The sequence below is a fragment of the Penicillium hispanicum genome, assembly GCF_028827665.1.
Source record: "Penicillium hispanicum strain IBT 35686 chromosome Unknown utg000007l_segment0_segment0, whole genome shotgun sequence".
Taxonomy (NCBI): Eukaryota; Fungi; Ascomycota; class Eurotiomycetes; order Eurotiales; family Aspergillaceae; genus Penicillium; species Penicillium hispanicum.
The window spans coordinates 732,735-751,887 of record NW_026623199.1 but is presented as its reverse complement, the minus strand read 5'-3'; the positions used below and the strand labels follow the sequence as shown (position 1 = coordinate 751,887).

The 19,153-nt window shown below is 51.3% G+C and overlaps 6 protein-coding genes across 6 annotated transcripts; 3 read left to right on the top strand and 3 right to left on the bottom strand.

The window, feature by feature from the left end:
• Positions 1-4,033: 4,033 nt before the first annotated feature.
• On the bottom strand, positions 4,034-8,113 carry N7459_008068 (putative SNF2 family helicase/ATPase; the record flags this gene model as incomplete). The annotated part of the gene is made up of 2 exons (XM_056947236.1): positions 4,034-5,906; positions 5,967-8,113. The coding sequence occupies 2 exons, from the start codon at positions 8,111-8,113 to the stop codon at positions 4,034-4,036; spliced, it is 4,020 nt and encodes a 1,339-aa protein (XP_056796746.1).
• A 693-nt stretch (positions 8,114-8,806) lies between these two features.
• N7459_008067 (glutathione synthase) lies at positions 8,807-10,414 on the top strand (the record flags this gene model as incomplete). The annotated part of the gene is made up of 2 exons (XM_056947235.1): positions 8,807-9,108; positions 9,172-10,414. The coding sequence occupies 2 exons, from the start codon at positions 8,807-8,809 to the stop codon at positions 10,412-10,414; spliced, it is 1,545 nt and encodes a 514-aa protein (XP_056796745.1).
• Positions 10,415-12,101: 1,687 nt separating this feature from the next.
• Positions 12,102-12,586, top strand: N7459_008066 (DUF167 domain-containing protein; the record flags this gene model as incomplete). The annotated part of the gene is made up of 2 exons (XM_056947234.1): positions 12,102-12,320; positions 12,419-12,586. The coding sequence occupies 2 exons, from the start codon at positions 12,102-12,104 to the stop codon at positions 12,584-12,586; spliced, it is 387 nt and encodes a 128-aa protein (XP_056796744.1).
• A 371-nt stretch (positions 12,587-12,957) lies between these two features.
• N7459_008065 (uncharacterized protein) lies at positions 12,958-13,527 on the top strand (the record flags this gene model as incomplete). The annotated part of the gene is made up of 2 exons (XM_056947233.1): positions 12,958-13,094; positions 13,158-13,527. The coding sequence occupies 2 exons, from the start codon at positions 12,958-12,960 to the stop codon at positions 13,525-13,527; spliced, it is 507 nt and encodes a 168-aa protein (XP_056796743.1).
• Positions 13,528-14,129: 602 nt separating this feature from the next.
• On the bottom strand, positions 14,130-16,050 carry N7459_008064 (bestrophin family protein; the record flags this gene model as incomplete). Its single annotated transcript, XM_056947232.1, has 7 exons — positions 14,130-14,488; positions 14,547-14,720; positions 14,773-15,122; positions 15,195-15,320; positions 15,396-15,480; positions 15,554-15,701; positions 15,790-16,050. 7 exons carry the CDS (start codon positions 16,048-16,050, stop codon positions 14,130-14,132), a joined length of 1,503 nt encoding a protein of 500 aa, XP_056796742.1.
• Positions 16,051-16,596: 546 nt separating this feature from the next.
• N7459_008063 (MFS transporter) lies at positions 16,597-18,233 on the bottom strand (the record flags this gene model as incomplete). The annotated part of the gene is made up of 2 exons (XM_056947231.1): positions 16,597-17,775; positions 17,844-18,233. 2 exons carry the CDS (start codon positions 18,231-18,233, stop codon positions 16,597-16,599), a joined length of 1,569 nt encoding a protein of 522 aa, XP_056796741.1.
• Between the last annotated feature and the right edge of the window lie 920 nt (positions 18,234-19,153).

Genomic DNA, 19,153 nt, shown 5'->3' with positions numbered 1-19,153 from the left:
CTCTTCGGCCTGATATAAGGTCCCAGTATACCCAGAACGTATTCGTGCAAAGGCTCATATATCGTGTGGCAGATTTGTCGGTGTTTTGAGCCATGCATCCAAGATGAGTGAAGATGGTAGCACATCCGCCCTTCCGAGAGAACAGGATGCTGGGTAACTGCCCATTCTCGACTTGTAGGCTCTGAGGCAGGTCAATTCCATGTGGGCATAGACATTCAGCTCTTTTGGCATTTGACACAGCAGATCTCAGACGATGCATGGGAACCAGTTGCATGGGGAGAGAAGTTCGCCGTGGATGGTTATGATTTTCAAGATACGCCACAGCCTTGGTCTACCTCGGGAGAGCAAGTCAGCACTGAAACTTAAAATTCAAAGATCTGCCGAACAGCACTCAAATTGACACACTGGCGATAGATTTCTCTGGAGGGGACTAGTGTAAAGCTGGTTGTTGATCAGTCATGGATGACTGTGTCTCCATTGTAGGAAGGAACTGGGGACTCGGAGATGGTGCTTTGATGCCTGGCTGTAGAATAATGCATATGCTCCGTCAGACAATATAAAAAAGGCCGTTGAGCCTGTTGGGGCCCAGATGTCAAGTTGGAAGCCTGATGTAGCCCTGGAGGGATGTCAACCTATCGGCGAATCTGGAATTGTGCCTGGACAGCCTGGCAGAAGTCACGTCGCTGCCTACAGTGCCTGACTGTAGTGAATGATGGGTGCCTGACAGTTCTGCCTGTAGTTGAGTCACGTCGCTGCCTGAGCCATCGTGCCTTCCCAAACAGGCAATCAGTCACCACTCATTCACTACACGCTCGCAGCCAATCATGTTGGCATGTGATCTTCGATGTCTCACTTTCCCCAGGTATAAATATCGCTCCTCTCTCTCTTCCTCCTTCTCTTCTTCTTCTTCTTCTTTCCTCCCCACCTTCTTCCCTCCGTTCTATTTCTTTTTCTTGTGGGGGACCATGGCAGTCACCCTCTCACATGTGTGGTGCACGATAGGCTAAGCGTCCACAGACACCCCTGAGGCCTCTTTGCATATTTCCCGTTACTCGTCCGGACAGAGATGTCGTTGGGGGGACAGTAATTGCCATCTTTATGGTGGTATTTGTGGTTGCATATGCCTCAGGGAATCTGTGGTGGCCTGCTTCAGTTGGTTCGGTCATGGAAGGAACTTGCTTGAAGAAGTTACTAGTACTGTTGGGAGGTCGGTTGTGGGCTTCGAGGGCTTCAACGAATATCCTTTGTGGTATTCATCTCCTGGGACATCTTGTCTGAAGGAAACTTTTTGGAAACCTTTTCGAGTACTTCTCTTCTGAGCAGCACTCATCTGTGGGCTTCGAGGGCTTCAACGAATATCCTTTGTGGTATTCATCTCCTGGGACATCTTGTCTGAAGGAAACTTTTTGGAAACCTTTTCGAGTACTTCTCTTCTGAGCAGCACTCATCTGTGGGCTTCGAGGGCTTCAACGAATATCCTTCGTGATATTCATCTCCTGAAGGCACTTTGCACATTGCCTGAAGGGAATTTTTGAAAAACCTTTTTGAGTACGCCTCCTTTGAGCAGCACTCATCCCCTTCTCCCCCTCCTTTTCTCTGTGGGCCCCAGGGCTTCACAGAGCGATTATCATCCGTGGTAGTCGTCTCCTGAAGACACATTTGTCTGAAGGAATTTTTGGAACCCCCTTGGAGTACTCCTCTTCTGAGCAATACTCACCCGTTTCTTTTAATCTTTTCTCCTTCCCAATGACTTTGCCACTTCTTCCTACTGATACTTGTTGCATCCCCTGCTTTTTGACCCATTTCCTGTTTCTGGCGCCTGTGGCTACATTGCCAAGCGACCCAGTTCCCCTCCAGGTAAAAGTGATCTATTCCCAGACGAAACCGGCTCTGCTGACCTTTTCTGTTTATCTCTTCCTGCATGAGCTGTTGGGAACTAGGGGACCGACTCCTCATTTTGATCAAACCATGCTCGACAGAGGTAGGCTTTGCAGTGTTTCAAATCACAAGTCAACCAACATGCAGCTAACACAAGAATAATCCAGTATTCACCATGGCAAAAAGACAACTTGCAGTCGACACAACAGCAACCGTCGAAATTGGCTTGGAACCCAGAGATTGTGGGAACGGATGTTGTCTTCCACCTTGGCACAGCTGTCGGTGGATCTTGGGGACTCGGGATAGGCGAGATTCTTTTGTTTTAGCAGGGTTGACAAGCCTGAAATATTCCATAGACCAACCTTCTCCTGGACTGGAGCATTCCCACACCCCCAGTCAACTGTGTATGCGCGGCTGGGAATATGAATAAGTTCTGTTCCCCGTTACTGGAATTTTTCGCAGTCGCAATATCCGACATTTTGCGCTCTATCGCCCCACAAGTAATCATCTCAGCTTAAAGCTTACTAGTGTCTGGCCTTGGAAGCCAACTTTGCAGCCCGTCGCCCCATCTCATTCTTCCTAAAGCGCTTTGCTACATGCTGAAACTTGCTGGCGCTCATGTACCGAAGTCTTGGTGATTGTTGCCATATCCAATCTCGCTACAAATGTATGCCTACCGTCTAGGACGACTGAAGCCAGTATATGCTTACAGGTCTCTAGCCCGTGGGACCTTTGAAGAGGCAATCTTCACGGGTGTAATATTCAAGTCGCAGCTTGCCAGCCACGCTAGGGAATATTGTCCGGAAAAGCGACAAGCGAGCCGGTGACCACCTTTTCAAAGTCAAACCAATTGAGTACGAAGAACCCCTTGCCATTCTCAGCAATGATGTTTTTGGCATTAATCCAGGATACATATCAAAGATTTGGCAGTTAGAAGGCTGTCCTTGCATTCTTCTTCAATATCAAGAACGGAATGCGACCAGCTTACAAGCGATGGGAATCAGCAATTCAAGCAGTCAAATCACTCAACATCGGTGCTTCCAGGCGAGCAATCCTTCTCATGACTAGCACAAAACATACAGTCCGGGTATGCTACACACCGCAGGCCAACACACCCCTAATGTGGAAGGAAACTTGGGTGCGCTTGTCTGTCCGGCCTTCGATACTATCTGCGTTACCCATGCCACAGGGGTGGCCTTCGAAGATACTGAGTATATCCATGAAGGTTCCTTTGCTTTACTGTTCTACTCATTGACCGGTGCTTCTCCAGACCAGATCTCCCTGCCAAGATTCTTTTTGGGAAGCTCACATCCCGTCCCCACATCATACACACAAGGGTTGCCGCCGCGGGGCTTAACAGAGCATCCCCTAAAATAATACATCTGTTGCAGCAAATCCCCTTTTGATTAATATTAAAAAGGGAAGTAAAATTGCAGTATTATATCAGGCAGAAGTGCTAAATATGAATACCCTTTCTCAATAGCTACTTTTAGCTAAGTAGCTACAAATGTAGCTACATGTGTAGCTGCATATACAGATTTATATATATATATATATATATACATGTCTTTATGAATATATTAGAGGAATCAAGAATCTAAATAGGCTGCTGATAGGTTATATAGAATAATAGCTAATAAGAAAGTCGAATGCCACAAATAAGTGGGCCTGGCTTTCAAAGCGGACTATTTTCTACCTCTAACCAATTAAAATGGTTGAATTCCCACAGGTACCCGAGTAACAAAGGGTTGGACTCTCCGTGTCTTGCCGACAAACACCAGGGGTCATCAGGCTTGTTGATTGAATAAAGCAAGGCGACCAGGCCAATTTTGTCAGTGCAAACTTGTAAAAGAGCCGTGGTTTTTGGTGTCCCGAGCCTGTGGTACGGCAACAGGTGGGCCTTTCTCTTCTTGTTGCTGCAATCCAGGTTACAACTCTGGAAGCTTCGAGGCGTGGAACTCGATCTCAATGCGTGCTTGCCATATTACCTTAGTGTTCTTTCAAGGGTACTTCTATGAATGGATGGATGGACGGGTAACTTTGCAACAATTCAAAATATCAAAATATGATGTCTTCGATTTAAGAAGAGAAACAAATGGGGGTATCACTCATACAAAATCGTTAAAACACAAAGAAATGAAAATCAACCAGCTACCTAGCGAAGCTTCAAGTCACCGAATTCAGTAGCAGGAGCCTTGACAGAAGGCTCAACCTCTCGTGATTGACGCCGTCCAGGAGAACCCAGTAGTTTTCGAAACGCCTCCTTCCGTCGTTCGTGGTAGGCCTCTGGGTTGGTTCGCTTTTCCATTTCAAGAGCCAATTCAGCAGCGACTGCCCGAGATTCCTCAGCCGTAAGCTGGTCGGATTCGTCGTTCTCAACATTTAACACAGTCACTCTGATAAGACCATTTGCTCGAGGAACGATTTGGTCTAACACATGCGGGTCCATGCCAGCAATGCCGGGGGATTCTTCAGCTGCCATGTAATTCACCGGGAAAAGGTATTGACCTGGGTTCTGGACTCCTTTCCGAACAACATTTTTGCCATCCACGACGCGGCTGGCAAGCTGACTCTTGAACACAGACTTTTTGAAAATCTTCTCTTCAAATGTTCCAGCAGCAATAAACCGGTAGACGTATACCGGTTTGGTCTGGCGCAGGCGGTATGCACGCCCGACCGCTTGGTCTTCCCAGGTAGGGTTGAACTGGAAATCGAATATGATGATTCGATTTGCGCCCTGCATGTTCAATCCAAGACCGCCTGAGCGAGTGGAGATGAGAACGACTTCCAGTTCCTCGCCGGAACCCAAACGTCTAGCAATTTCTTGTCGGGCAGAGGGTGCGGTTTTACCGTCAATACGTTCGTATTTGCGGTCAGCCCTCTTGAACATATCCTCAAGGAAATCCAGGGCATGAAGACTCTGTGAGAAAACCAAAGCCTTGTCGCCTGCTTTCTTTGACTCGTCGAGGATTTTGCTGAGCAAGGACGTCCTGTGAGACAACAACGGGTCTTGAATATCTGGAATTTGGTTGAAAAGGGTCTCGATTTGGGTAAAGAGGCTCTGTGGAAGATCGGCATACTGAATTGGCTCATTGAAAAGAGGTTCTCTTTTATTCAGGTCCTTCGAGGCCTTGTTTCGACTGGCAAGCTTCTGTGCGAAAAGATGGGGATGGTTGCATAAGAGTTGCATGATGACCAACCATTGGAACAAGTTGCGAGCTATCCGGGCACGATCCTTCCGAACTTCGCTTACAAATGTATTGTAAGCGTCCCTCTGAGTCTGCGTCAAGGAAGTCCATAAAATGAACTCTTTTTTCGGGGGCAGATCAGCTGCGATGACAGAAGTATCAGCCCGGTGAACCTTGGGGGCCAGGATTCCCTCAAGAATCTTCAATGCTTTCAAGCTTTTCCTGCGGCGGGACTTGGAGCTGTTGCTGGAGCATCCGGCCTCGATTACTTCAATGAAATGGCTCTTAAAATTGTCGAAATCATCCAGATATCCGCGGGAAACCCAGTTCATGATGTGGAAATACTCAGTAAGGCTGTTTGCAAGAGGCGATCCAGTCATGGCAATGCGGCACTTGGTCTTTATCTGAGAGATCGTTTGAGAAAGCATGGTGAAGGGGTTCTTCAATCGGTGTGCCTCATCGGCAACGACGATGTTCGGTCCAGACAGAAGCATCTGTCCCAGCAGCTTTCGGTCTGGGTCACTCAGTCGGTGGTTCCTGTGGAGCATTATGCAAAGCATCTCATAACTCAGAATCAAAACACCCCCTTCGTCATTCCAGGCCTTGATTGTTTCAAGTTTTTTCGACAGTGTCATGTCACCACCTGTATCGAGTGTTCTGACAGTGCCTATAGGACTATCACTCGGTGTCCAGATGGCAAACTCCTCATACCAGTTCGGAACCACGGCAGATGGACAGATGATCATGGTTTGTGAGCGGTGTAAATTCGAGGGAACTTGTGAGCGAACATCAGGGTTATCAGACCCAGCCACCTCGGAGATAGTGTGCAGAAGTATGATGCTATTCAAGCGTTAGAGATAAGAAAAAATAACCACTGCTTGTGAGTTGACGAAGACTTACACCTGCATTGTCTTGCCTAGGCCCATGACATGGGCAAGCAAGCAACCCTCATTGGCTTCACAAATCTCTCGCCACATAAACTGAACTCCGCTTAACTGATGTGGCTTGACAAATTCTCCGATTGAAGGGTGCAAGTAGATGATCGGTTCTTTGAAGGTCACCGCTTGGCCTGTCGGGTCATTCGGACTCAGACCATTCCGCTCTCTTTCTTCTCGAAGAGCCTGCTTCGCTTTTTCTTGTTTTTCCTGCCGCGCCTGTGCATTGTCCTGTTCTCGGCTTGTCGTAGGCGCATGACTTGTCTTTGGCGCAGACCGCTTTCGTTTCTTCCTTTTCTTTCCAGCACTTTGTGGCTTCCTTGACTCCGGGATATCTTCAACGGCGTCTTGAGCGCCGTTCTTTTGATGCCATCGAAGACACGCTGACGAGAGCTCTTTGGCCTTCTTCCAGAAGGCAGGGAATGTGTTGTTCTGGCTTGACTGGATAGCGAATTGAGCTGAGCCAATGAGCGACTGGGAGAGGCCTTCGTTGCTCAAGAAAACGCAATTGTGCCAGGACACATATATGGCGCCGAGTCGCATCTGCAGCCGGCTATCGGCTGTGTCCTGGTCGCCCAAACTGTTTTTGTTTTCTGACATTGCCTGGAGAACAGCCACAACAATGTCCTGGTAGGTTGGCACCTCATGTAGGTGCAGGAAGTTGGAGAAGTTGTGCAGTTCAGCATACTGCAGGCCCAGGATCGTTTTAACCAGGAGATGCAGGCGATCGTGTGAGGCCTCGATGCTGGACAGACCCATCAGAGACACGCTCTCAAAAAGCTCGAACGTGCACTCATCCAACATCAGACAGTCTCCGTCGGTATCCTTGGCTATCGCCGACGAGACTAGGTTCACTGGAGGTGTCTTCACCTCCAAGAGGTCCTTCTCTCGGATGAGAGGGTCATCTGAAGGACCCTGTCCAACATCGGCCTCATCGCCGATATCACCTTCTCCCACACGCTGCCTTTTGGCAGCCGGCGCTTCCTGGTTGTCGTCCGAGGATTCATCGAAAGGCGCTTGACACTGGTCGGGCTGGGACTGTTGAGTACCGAGCTGCGGAGAGGTCGGCATGTCAGGGCACTTTTCGAGTCGCAAAGTGGACAACCACCATTCGCGATCACACAAATCACGAATGGTGGGGCCTAAGCTTTCGCAGGCGCCCTCCAAATCCTTCTCGGTGCCATTGGAAACCAAAATCACGCGCTTGAGCTTGGCGAGACGGTCCTGGAGATTGCGATGCTCCTTTTCGAGGCTGCAAATCTTCGTATCCAGGTCACCAGACTCTCGTGACGATTCCCAAATCTCCCGAGCTGCTGACTGCATGCCAGGCAGTGTCTCCATCTTCCATTGCTCTTTCTTTTTGGAGATGAGCTGCTGCAGCAGGTTCTCTCCCTCTTCACGGGAGAGACCGACATGTTCAGGTGCGGGCTTGGTCGCTTCTTCATCAGCAATCTCACATTGATCACCTTCGGCACCTTCCGAGTCATCCTCCTCCGAGCCTGATTCTCCGTAGAGAGGGAAAATCTCATCGTCTGACTTTGGGGCATACTTCTGTCCCAGGTAATCTGCCATCTCGTCCCATTTTTGGAGGGAGTGCGGGACAACAGCTCCCGCAGCCGGAGATTCTCTGATGGTGGAGGGGCCGACAAATGTCGGTGCCACTCGCCGGCGGCCATCTGCCGGGGCTGGAATAACCTCATTTGGGACGGAAGAGGCCTTGGGTGGGAGGGGTTTGTCGACATGAGGATCAACACACGTAGAGATTGGGGGTGGGGGCAAAGAGGCCCCAGGGAGGTAAACATCAGAAGAAACAGACTGTTGCGACAGTTGGTACTTTGGAGACTGTTCTCGCAGGAACCGAATGGCAGTCATGATGCTGACGCATTGACTGAAGGATTGCACATTAAAAAAATCCTTGAGAAAGTGCTCATTGACATTGCAAAGCAGAACAGATCCGACCACGTCGTTCTCGCGCAGGGAAGCTTCAAAGGTCACGACATCAGGTCGTGGGGCATTAGACAAGTGGGCCCATGGGGCTGGGTCCGAGCAACAGAGGTACTTGACAACATCATCAACACTCCAGTCCATGGGGTCTGGGTGCTGGGAAGCCATGGTTGCTACGAGAGGCCTTGGGCAAGTGTCAGTTCATCATGAGTCACATTGTTTTGGGACGTGTCAGTTCGCGTTTTTAGTACTTACCAACTACTGCCCTTGGCTCCAGACTTGTGGAAGTTCAGTTCTGTCCTATGTGGACAGGGTTGGGATGGAAAGATGGGTATTGAATGAGGTGGAACAAGTCGGCGTTGCAGGATGCTGAAAGCTGGGGGTGGAAGAGGAAGAGAGTGGGAGGATGACGGAAGAAGAAGTTGGGGGGGGGAGGGGGGAGGAAGAGAGGGAGAGTCAGAAGAGTGGGAAGAAATACTCAGAGCTGGGAATATTTACCTCCCAAATAGGCAAGGGGCCTGAGACCTGTCAGGAACGTGGTGCTATGAACGGAAGGCGGTGTAGGTGTCAAGTAGTGAATAAAGTGCGGCCCGTCCACGGGTTGTGGGGGATGCACGAGGAAGATCGGTGGAGATGATTGGTCAGGATAGGCAAACAGAAACGAGCGGGGTGATTGTGCAAAAAGGAAGGCGGTCAGTGGCTGCAGGTGACCTCACCCCTCAAGGCTGACAAATCCTGTCGCGGGGAAATATTCCATTGGAAGACGAGCATCGTAGTCGAGAACGTTGGGAGTTAGAAAGTTGGATTTTGGCCTGTATTCTTCTGCTTCTTGGTGTTCTGCTACGACTCGCTCTTAGGAATATGGCTGAGTCAATCTATATCGACTATCCTCCTGCTCTGTCACCAGCACAGCAGGAGTTCTTGGTCACTGCCACCAAGGATTGGGCAATCCAAAACGGCCTCGCAGTTCGACCCTCTTCAGCGATTCTGCCCGAAGGCGTGGACTCCAATGGGGTTTTGGCCACCAACGCTCCAGTGACGCTTTTTCCCAGTCCATTTCCAAAGGCCTGTTTCGAAGAAGCGCAAGCGCTGCAGACCGTGTACAACCAACTCTACGCTACAATTACGTGCAATGAGCAATGGCTTGGGAAGATCATTGAAGAGTCAGTGCGGCTACAGCCTCTTCATTATTGAATACCCGGGGCTAACTCAATCCATATTTCCAGTCTAATCGATGTGGACGACTTCGTGGCAAATCTCTGGAAGACACATCTGGCGGTGCAGAAAGAGGGCTATGTCCAGAACCTGTCCTTGGGTCTCTACCGGTCCGATTACATGGCCCATATAGCACCCAATCAGGCCCCATCGCTCAAACAGGTGGAGTTCAACACAATCTCGTCGTCTTTTGGTGGACTGTCTGCTCTGGTGAGGTCGCTGCATACGGAGCTCTTGACTTCGCCTCCCGGTTCTCCAATCAGCTATCCGCCTCATCCGCTGCTCCAATCTGGCACACCACCAGACAATACGGCTGTGGAGACCCTCGCCGGTGGGCTGGCAGTGGCACACAAGGCTTACGGGCCGTCGAAGTCTACCCCCACGCTTCCCTTGTGTGTTCTTTTCATCGTCCAGGATGGAGAGCGCAACGTCTTTGATCAACTGGCTCTCTTGAAACATCTCACGACGTTTCACAGGATTCCTGTTTTTCGATTGACCAGCAAAAAGATCCTGGATCAAACATCAATTCCCGCCTCGAATTCTTCTCGACCGCTCATCTATCAACCCCCTCACTCTCCGACATCAGCATTCGAAGTGACGACTGTCTATCTCCGAGCATACTATTCTCCGGATGAATACACATCCAGTCGCGATTGGGAGGCTCGGGCTCATCTAGAGCGTTCCGCGGCAATCAAATGTCCGACGGTGCTGAACCAGTTGGCCGGTTGCAAGAAGATCCAACAAGTCCTGGCCGAACCAACAGGCCCAGACCATCTCTCCAGCCTTTTGCGTGGTGCTGACAGCACCGTGATCTCGAGGTTGCGAGAGACTTTCGCACCGCAGTATGATCTCTCTGCCAATGGCCAGGGCCGGGAACTGGCACTCAATCCCGAGACCGCAATGAATCACGTTCTCAAACCACAGCGCGAAGGTGGAGGTAACAACATCTACAAGTCCGATATTCCAGGTTTTCTTCGGTCCATTCCGGAGGCAGACTGGAAGGGATGGGTTCTAATGGAACTGATCAATCCGGTAGCTAATGCCGAGAATGTGGCTCTCAGGAACGATGGAGAAGTACTCCGCGGCAATGTCATCTCTGAGCTGGGCATCTATGGCACGATTCTATGGGATAATACCGGAAAGATTATCCACAATGACCAGGGTGGATGGCTGTTGAGAACGAAAGGAAAAGAAGTTAATGAGGGTGGCGTCGCCGCTGGATTCTCGAGCTTGGACAGCGTCCTTCTCTTCTAACATGGTAGATTTGATAGAATATGAATAAGAATTTTTCTCTGCACTCAACTACCGAACGGATACCGAATGGCCGCCGGACAAGTCTATATTTTGGAGGAAACCGTGACTGCCCAAAAGCACCATGTGATATGCCTGTCAGGTACACCCCAAGTGCGAGGACTTGCCCGACGCCCACCCAGAAACGACAATCCACTTATCCCTTGTGACCAGTGCCGTTCGTTATCGAAGACGACGGGGAAAGCCGCAAAGTATACCGTAAACTGTTTTGGTCAGCCTCACTCTGCTTTCGGAGGATGGTACAGACACGTACCAATCGCGGTGTAAACAGTGAGCATCAGCACGGTTGGTTCAAAAGCCAGAAGCATCGAAAGTCGCATCATGGCTGTCTGAAAAACACTCAGAGCCTTTCTGGCTCATGAGGGGGGGGAAGATATCGGTAATCACACCGGCAGCATTCCGCTCTCACACCGTGAAATTGGTATGGCCTGGGCTGCTATTGCCAACAACTTCTGGGCCGCCGTCCTTTCGCTGACTTTTCCATACATATTGCGAGTTTTCACTCCCCAGGGCACTTGGCTTCTATGCCGGCCTCAATATCATTTCCCTGGGACCTTCAGTCTGTCTCTCTCAAATTCGTGATTGAATTCACTTGGTAGCTCACCCAAGCCTGGGTCATTATCATATATTGCCTGGAGTACCTGGGGTAGGCAGACCATTGACTATGCTCTATAGCTGTCTTTCTCTCCATTTCTCTTCTCTCACCATCTCATTCTCCACCCTCTCACCATCTCTCCTTCTATCCACAACCATACGATTTATTCTCTTCTTGACTTTTTGATCATCACGATGGCTCCATCACGAGACCCCCCAAGCGCAAGATCTGACTCGCACTACGATATCCGTGCGCCTCGCAAGGCGCACCAGGAAAAGCAGCGGCCCCCAGCATATCATGGTCCTCATTTTGAAAAGGGGCCGGTCCAGGAAGGCATATGTAACCGGGGGGGGGGGCAAATGGCCAGTATTGATCTTCCTGTTACTGCCCGAGACTAAGCAACTCCCCTGGAAGAACTGGACTATTTGTTCAGAGTGCCGATCCGTACCCATGCTAAATTCCAGCCGACGAAGGTGCTCCCTTGGTGGATCAAACACTACATCTCTTCCGGTGCAAGGATGCTCAATGCCCGGAGTTGTACCGAACACACCATCAAACTTCCGAAACTGGCCTGGACACCACCTACAGCCCAAATAACCATAGCTCCCTGCCTCAGAATGTGACTGCTTTGATGGAGCAATAGGCGAATAGCGTCTGACACAACGTTGCCATTGGATCAGATGGAACTGCGAACTCCACAATCTCGATCACGGAGTGTACTTAAATCTCGTCACTTAATGGATGTTCGGTTGGATGGGGAGGTATCTAACCAGGCCACAGTGATGATCATGCAAGTGGTCACATACTCAAAATGGCATTGAATACTTAATTTTTTTTTCTCCTATTTCATTCTCTTGTAGACACTATTCCGCTTCAAAAAATATACTCCACTCGGAATGCCCAAATACATGTTTAATCAGCTGTCGAAGATTGTCATTCGATAAGTGTCCAAATCCGCGTTGTTCTGCTAGGGCAAATTACTTCCGTCCTGCAACCCTCCGGTCCGTCGTCTGTTCGGCACACCACAATCCCAAGATGAGCCGTCCGTCCTCTATTCTCCGCTTAGTCGCCAACAAATCTCTTGGGTCTACTCACAAGAGCTACAATTTACATATCCCCTGCTATGTCAAGCCAAAGGTGTCTGCCAACCATGCAGGTGTGACGGCAGTAGGAAATGACAGGGTGGATGTATCCGTGGCCGCGGTCCCACGCGATGGGGCAGCTAACCTGGCTGTCGCCCAGATCCTGGCTGAGGTTCGTTTGCGTATCGATTGATCGCCTGGTCATCCCCACGTTCAGTGTCAGAAATGATCTGTTGTGTCGTAAGTGGCTAATAATTCTCTTACATCTAGGTCTTCAAAGTCCCAAAGTCCAGCGTCGAAGTGATCCGGGGGGCAAAGGCTCGAGAGAAGACGCTGTGCATTACGGGTTTATGTATCGGTAACCAGAGCGAGGAGGGCTTTTTACAGCAAGCATTTCAAAAACTCGTTGATGCGACTGAAAAAAGGAGAGGCTCTTAATAGAAAAACCGGTGTCTCTTGCCAGGCTCTAGGGACCAGACTGGCACCAGCTGAAAGATGGGGTTCATGGCCATTACTAGTGGCTGATTATCCGTTTCGAACAGTAAGTGCGCTACCAGGCAATTTTTTTTTTTTTTACAAACGGTTATTCTCATTCACATGCAAAACTGTACGACTAACGCCATGACTAGAAGACATAGGGAGAGAAGATGTCGGCGGGCGCGATGTGACGCGAGTCCACAAAACCCACCGGATTGTCACTGCCGAACCGGCGATCGTCCCTCGTTACTCAGCCGACAAAAGCCTGACCTCGGGAGCTTTAACGGGCGCAACACCTTCAACCGACACTATTCTTCTCTCCAATTTCCGAAATGACAGGAGCGCAAAACAAAGAAGTGGCAATGGATGCATCATCCTCTACCTCCAAGCGAAAAGCACCCGAGTCCAGTTCAAACACCATCCACTTCGTCTCGCGCAACCCGCCCTGGACCTACCTCAAGCTCCAGCTGTAAGCGCTGCGCTCTCCAAGACCCTTCGTGGTGATGCGAGCTGACAGATGGAACTGTGATAGTATTCCTCAGCCCAACTCTTCATCCTCGCAGCCTCTCGATGCCCTCTCTGCCCGCACCTACCTCTCCTCCGCTCTGTCACAATTCCTCGGGCTCACAGGGACTGCCATCCCAATCGATATTCTCAAAATTGACATCGCATCCTCACCCGATACTACCGGTACACAATCGGCGCCGTCTACAGGACCAAGAAAGTACGACTGCGTCTGGGTGCGCGTCCCACGCGATGACGCAGCCGCTGTTGTTGCCGCGTTGAGCTCGTGGATCGGTGGAGGAGGCAGCGGAGCCAACATCGCGTGGAAGGTGTGCGCCAAGGGCAATTACCTAGGTGCGCTGGTTCATGGCTCTGGAAAAGACTTGTTCTTTCCTTAGGTGGGAGCTGCTACTGCGGTTTTTTATACACTTCATCTTGGTTGGATGATTCTCCCGAACTAAGCTCCGCGGCCAAAACTACCCTTTCACCAGGGGCTATCACGCCCAAATGCCGCGCGGCGTTCAGATGCTGGAGTTGCTGCTGCCATGGGCCTGATGGGGCTCTACCTGGCATTGATGCCATACACACAAAGTGGTATAGACAGGGATCGCTAAAGTGGCCACCCAAAGGCTGGCATTAATGTCTGTCGGCTGTGCTGTTGTGTATTGCAAGAGCTGGAATGCTGCATACATTCTCAGTGCCACATACTCCCCCATTCGAGCAGACATGGGGATTATATCCCAAACTCATTCTTGGATCACAAAATACTTGTGTTGCCAGAAGAAGATCACAATTTCAAGAAACAATCAGTCTAAAGACAAACGATCTCACAAAGTTCTTCTTCTAGTCTTTTTTTCTGAAATCAGCACCGGCCTAGTGCAAACGCCGTAACTCTCGCGCTATCGAACAGTTGTTCAAAATCAATCTGGACCGCTTGATTGCTGGTACAAGATTTGCTTTTTCCACCTCTCCCCATTAACCTTTTTGTCCTTGCCAGATCTCAAACAGACTGATTCGACTTCAAGGAGGCCTCCCCGACGACAGTTGAGGCATCCGAGGGAGCTGCAGCTGTGGAAGCAGGGTTGGCAACCACCTTGGTGCGGAGTGCGGCACGGATTTCCTCCACGCTGCGTTCCTTCCATTCAGGATAACCGTTCTGGCTGAGTGGGAACAAAACCAGGTTATCGGGGCGCGCCATGAAATCCTCCACACTCGGGCGTGGAGTGGCAGTGATGATGTCGAGTTCCACCGCGATCTGGCGGCAGTAGGTATCCAAGGGGAGGTCATTGACATCTTGACCAAAAGGGTTCTCAATTTCACTGCCGATGGTGGCCAGGCCAATGATGATGTATGCAGCAACTGGACAGGGTTGTTAGACATGTCGGACTCAAATCACAGTGCACATTGTAGCACTTACCCATGGAAGCGGGAATGGTGACCCAGCCGAGGGTCGAGTACAACTGGAAGGGAAGAACCATAACATAGATCCAGGAGATCTGGGAGATGGCAATGGTGTACGCAGTGGGCATGGGGGTGTCCAGCACCCGCTCGGTGCCAGTGAGGATCTCATTCAACGTGCTCACCATGGTGACTGGTGGAAAGGTCAGCATTGGAGAACCACCATCATCCAAGCCGTCACTTACTCATCTGGCCCTGGTGCAAAGCTGAGCTCAGGGTCGAATTGGCCACACACGAATCGACATAGGCGGACAAGTGGTTAAGAATCTCCAGGGGGAGATGACCAAGGGGCTTCTTGGATCGCTTGATCAGCTTGCGCGGGTTGGACTCGGCGAACGAGACACCCAAATACTCTCCAGTCGCTTTCCACACGGACTTGCCACGAGGATGAACGACGTTGGGGTCATGGGCATCCCGGGCAAACGTGTCCAGGTGGCCGACAAGCCCAGCCAGGTCCTCGTAGGCGATGTCGGGTTCAAATCGGAGCTTGTGCTTCAGAGAAACAGCGAAGGCAAGAATGAGGTTCATGGCAGTACTTTGAAACAGATCAGTTAGCGATATGTCAGTGGAACATTATTGCCTGCATTGGGGCTTTGGAACTCCATACATCTTCCTCAGAAGGTCCACTTTGCCATTCTCGCCCTCTCGCTCGCCCGTGCTGATCCAGATGGTACGAGCCATATTACGAGATGTTTGGATCAATTGGGCCCAGTACTTGCGGCCATCGGCCCATCTATATTGGATGTGTCAGCCACTGGTCAGACCATGCCCAGCAGCTCAGGTCCAGATCGACCCCAAGGGACATTACCTTTCATATGCACTCGAACTGCGGAACGACAATGCCAAGCCCACCACGAAACCCAGCACGGTGAGAAGGATATCATTAACGCTCACTGCTCAGCCCAACCATGCATCTGTCAGTCCATCAGAGCCCTCTACAGCTTCGCATATCCCCGGGGCACTCACGGTCGTGAACAAAGTGCGAAATACAAGTAATGAGTGTCGACCAAGCAGCCACGCAAACAATCGGCATGATCATCTTCGGGGTAACGCTGCCGTGCATGCGCATGAAGATGGGCCATTTGGAGTGCTTGTCCATGTCGCGGGGCCCGTGCTAATCACCAATGCCATGTCAGTTCAGAAGTTCCCACGTCACTATATGCCGATCCTTCAGACTCATCATGGTGTGCGATTCCACGTACAAAGTACCGCTCCAGCTCGCTGGAATCCCGTCGATCCAAATGGAACTGTGAGTCCCGCGAGTTGGCCAGATGCTCCATGAATGTCGGCCGTGGGGTGAGTCTCCCAACGGAGTCCTGCTCCCTGGAATCGTGTGGTTGAGGCTGGCCATGGTGGTCGACATGGGCTCGCACCTCGCTGGGCACGGGCAACGGAAGGTTGTTGTCAGCGGTAGTATCGGATGTCGGGGCCTCGTGGGCTGGAATACTATGGCCTTCGGTCATGATGTATTAAGGAAAAGATGAACGGAAAGGAGAGATGCTAATGCAGAAGCGCTGAACGAGGTCGGTTTGAAATGCAACGAATGTGGATAGAAAAGAACGCGTTTAGAATAATCGAAGGGATACAAGAAAACGAAGGTCAGTCAGGAGAAGAAGAACGAAACAGTGGCCCATAGGGGATTTTGGGGGGCATGGGAGAAAAAGCTGAAACGAAGGCTTAGCGGTGGCGGTTTCATCGCCATAATCTAGGCCTGACGCGCTCTGCACCAAGTGGAGCGTCAACACGGAGGATGGGGTATATTTAGAACGGTCTTCAGGGGATGACCACTGTCCGATTCGCAGAGACGGGTGTGACAAGCTTCGTAGTCAATGGATTTATGCCCAATGGCATGTCTATATTCTATGTATGCGATGCAAAACCCCCTCCTCGGGCAAGTATGCACCTGGCCGCTCTCGAATAGACGTGGACTGTATGACTCGGCCATTTTGTCCTGCACATACAACGTCCGGTCGCCCGCCTTACGCCCCCCCCCCCCTTTTTTTTTTCTCTCAGCTCAGGTCAACGGGAAACTTCTCTCGAATGCGCTGCCCGTACCGCGAGAAAATGATCGGGATAGGCACGAATGCCAACGCGATGAATCCCAACAGCGAATTTCCCCATCCCAACCCCAGATTGGCAAACAACTTCGGCCCCGCCAGGGGCAACAGGGCCCCCACTAACGACCGGACTGCAGTCAGAGTCGCATTGGCCGAGGCTGCATATGCGGGATAGCTGTCGATAACGTAGGTTTGGATGGGCAGGTACAAGCCCATCATGCCGAAGCTGAAGGGCACCATGCCGATGATGGGGGCGATCCAGAACACATCCTTGTCGGTGGTCCAGCCATACCAGAAAAAGCTGATGGGGAGGAAACACGCGTAGAAGATCATGGCCGGCAGTCGCATCTCGGGCTCGAACTTGCCGCCATTGCGCTTGGTGAGCTTGACCACCACCTTGTCGCTAGTCAAGGCGATGGATATAAGACCGAGAAAGAACCCGATGCCGATTCCGAGATATGCGAGGCCCGAGAGGCCTGTGGAGAAGCCGTACTTCTCCTTGAACACGGTCGGGATGGTCGTGAAGAACAGGTAGAGCAGACCGTAGACGAATGCCATGTAGGTCGCGAGGAGCAGGACAATGGGCGACTTGCAGAAGAGGAGAACCGGCCGCCTGAGGCCGGTCTTGATCGCTTCAGCTGTTGAGAGGTTGCCTCCGTCGGGTGCATATGCGCTGCGAAGATCGTTCCGGCCGAGCTCCTTTGCCAGACGCTCAGTCTTGCGCCGGATGAGGACCGACGCGTACGTCTCCTGGTTGAGGAACTCGATGCCCAGCGACACCACGCCGCCCGCCATCATGACCACCCAGAACACCCAGCGCCATCCGATCGTTTCCCCGATGAAGCCGCCGGCAATGGGACCTACCACGGGCCCGATCAACGGTCCCAGACTCCAGACGGACGTGGCTAGACCGCGTTGCTCGGTGGGGAACAGGTCTGCAATCACGCCGGCGCCGAGGGTCAGACAACCAGAGCCTCCTATCCCGGCAAACAATCGGCAGACAATCAAGGCTGCTATATTGGGCGCGAGGGCACAACCAATCTGCCAGACGACCAGGAACCAGTTGGCGCAACTGAGCACGATTCTGCGACCGTAGACCTCACTCATGGGGGCCAATAGAAGGGGGCCGAACTATACACACGGGCGGATTATTAATACGGTTAAAAAATCCCCCTACGCATGTAGATGCTTGGACTTACTGCATAACCGAGCAGGTAGATGCTGACACTGAATGACAGGATCGTCTCATTGGTCACGTCTAGATCGACTGCAACGTAGCTCACCGCGGGCGAGAACATGCTCGAGGCCAGAGGAGAGACGAACGTGATGGCGCTCATGAGGGCCAGCAGCCCCCACTTTTGACGCGGAGGGAAATTTTGAGGATTTTGAGGATCATCTTGTCCTTCCCAGCCTACGATACCCCGGCTGAGGTCTGATTCGGGATATCGTTTCGTCGCCGTAGTCACTGGAACAACGTCGGCGTCTTCTTTGTCGGCAGGTAAGGAGATGCTGACTTCGCCATCGGGGATCTCTGTCTCGGACGAGTTGGCCGTAAGCTTCTCTGAAGAGGCTTGGTTGGCAGTTTCCATGTCCGAGCCAGGACTTTGAAGTTGGCCGTTGGAGCTTGTTTGGATCGCGCAAGGAATGTCAGACTTGGAGAAGGGGCGGAAGCGTGGGCGGGCACTGCTAATATTTAAATCTAGATAAGACGCAGTCAGTCTGGATAAATGCGATGTTCGCATGTTATGTTCTTTTATGTCCATGGGGGCAACGCGTCCCCCTTGTGATCCTGGCATTTTAGGGCCGTAATTATTCTGGCGGCTCGTTCAGGATACGCACTAGTCGGGTTAGAGCCCCATCCGAGTCGTGAGATGCTCCAGCAGGAATTAAGAATACGCCAATCTTCCTCCCTCGCTGTATGCAGACGGGGGGCGTCGAGCACAATCACCACTAATGCAGATACAGGGAATGTTCATAGAATGACTGCTTGGCTTTGCCATCCACATGAGGGCCGTGATAGAGATCTCGGGATCACATAGCCGGTGATAGCGGCAGCTGGTGGTCTAGGCTTTGATTGAGAGACTTGAGTTTGGGGGACTGCTCTGCCGTGTCAGTTCATTGGTTGCCACATTGGGCAATAAAGATGATTTCAGGGCTGAGCTTTATTCCGATCAGTCGGGTCGACCGTCGCCCTGCGATAGACTGTCCAATCATGGATGGGAGCGTTTGCATACACAGTTCATACACAGTAGTCATATACGAGGCCAATACAGCTAGGCCCACAAGGTGCCAACGCTTCTGCGATGCGACGCCGGTTGAAACACCAGCGCGTTGGGGCTGTTTGGCCCCTTCTCTCTTTGCAACAGTGTTCGCTGCTTGGGCCCCTATCCTAGGAGATCGGGTAATTTCTGTTGTGGATGTCATCTCATGTCGCCGGTCTGTGGCAAAAGGCATAACTCTTCTTGTCGCTCATAAAATCTTCGTTCGCCCGCCAGTCGCGATGTTGTCA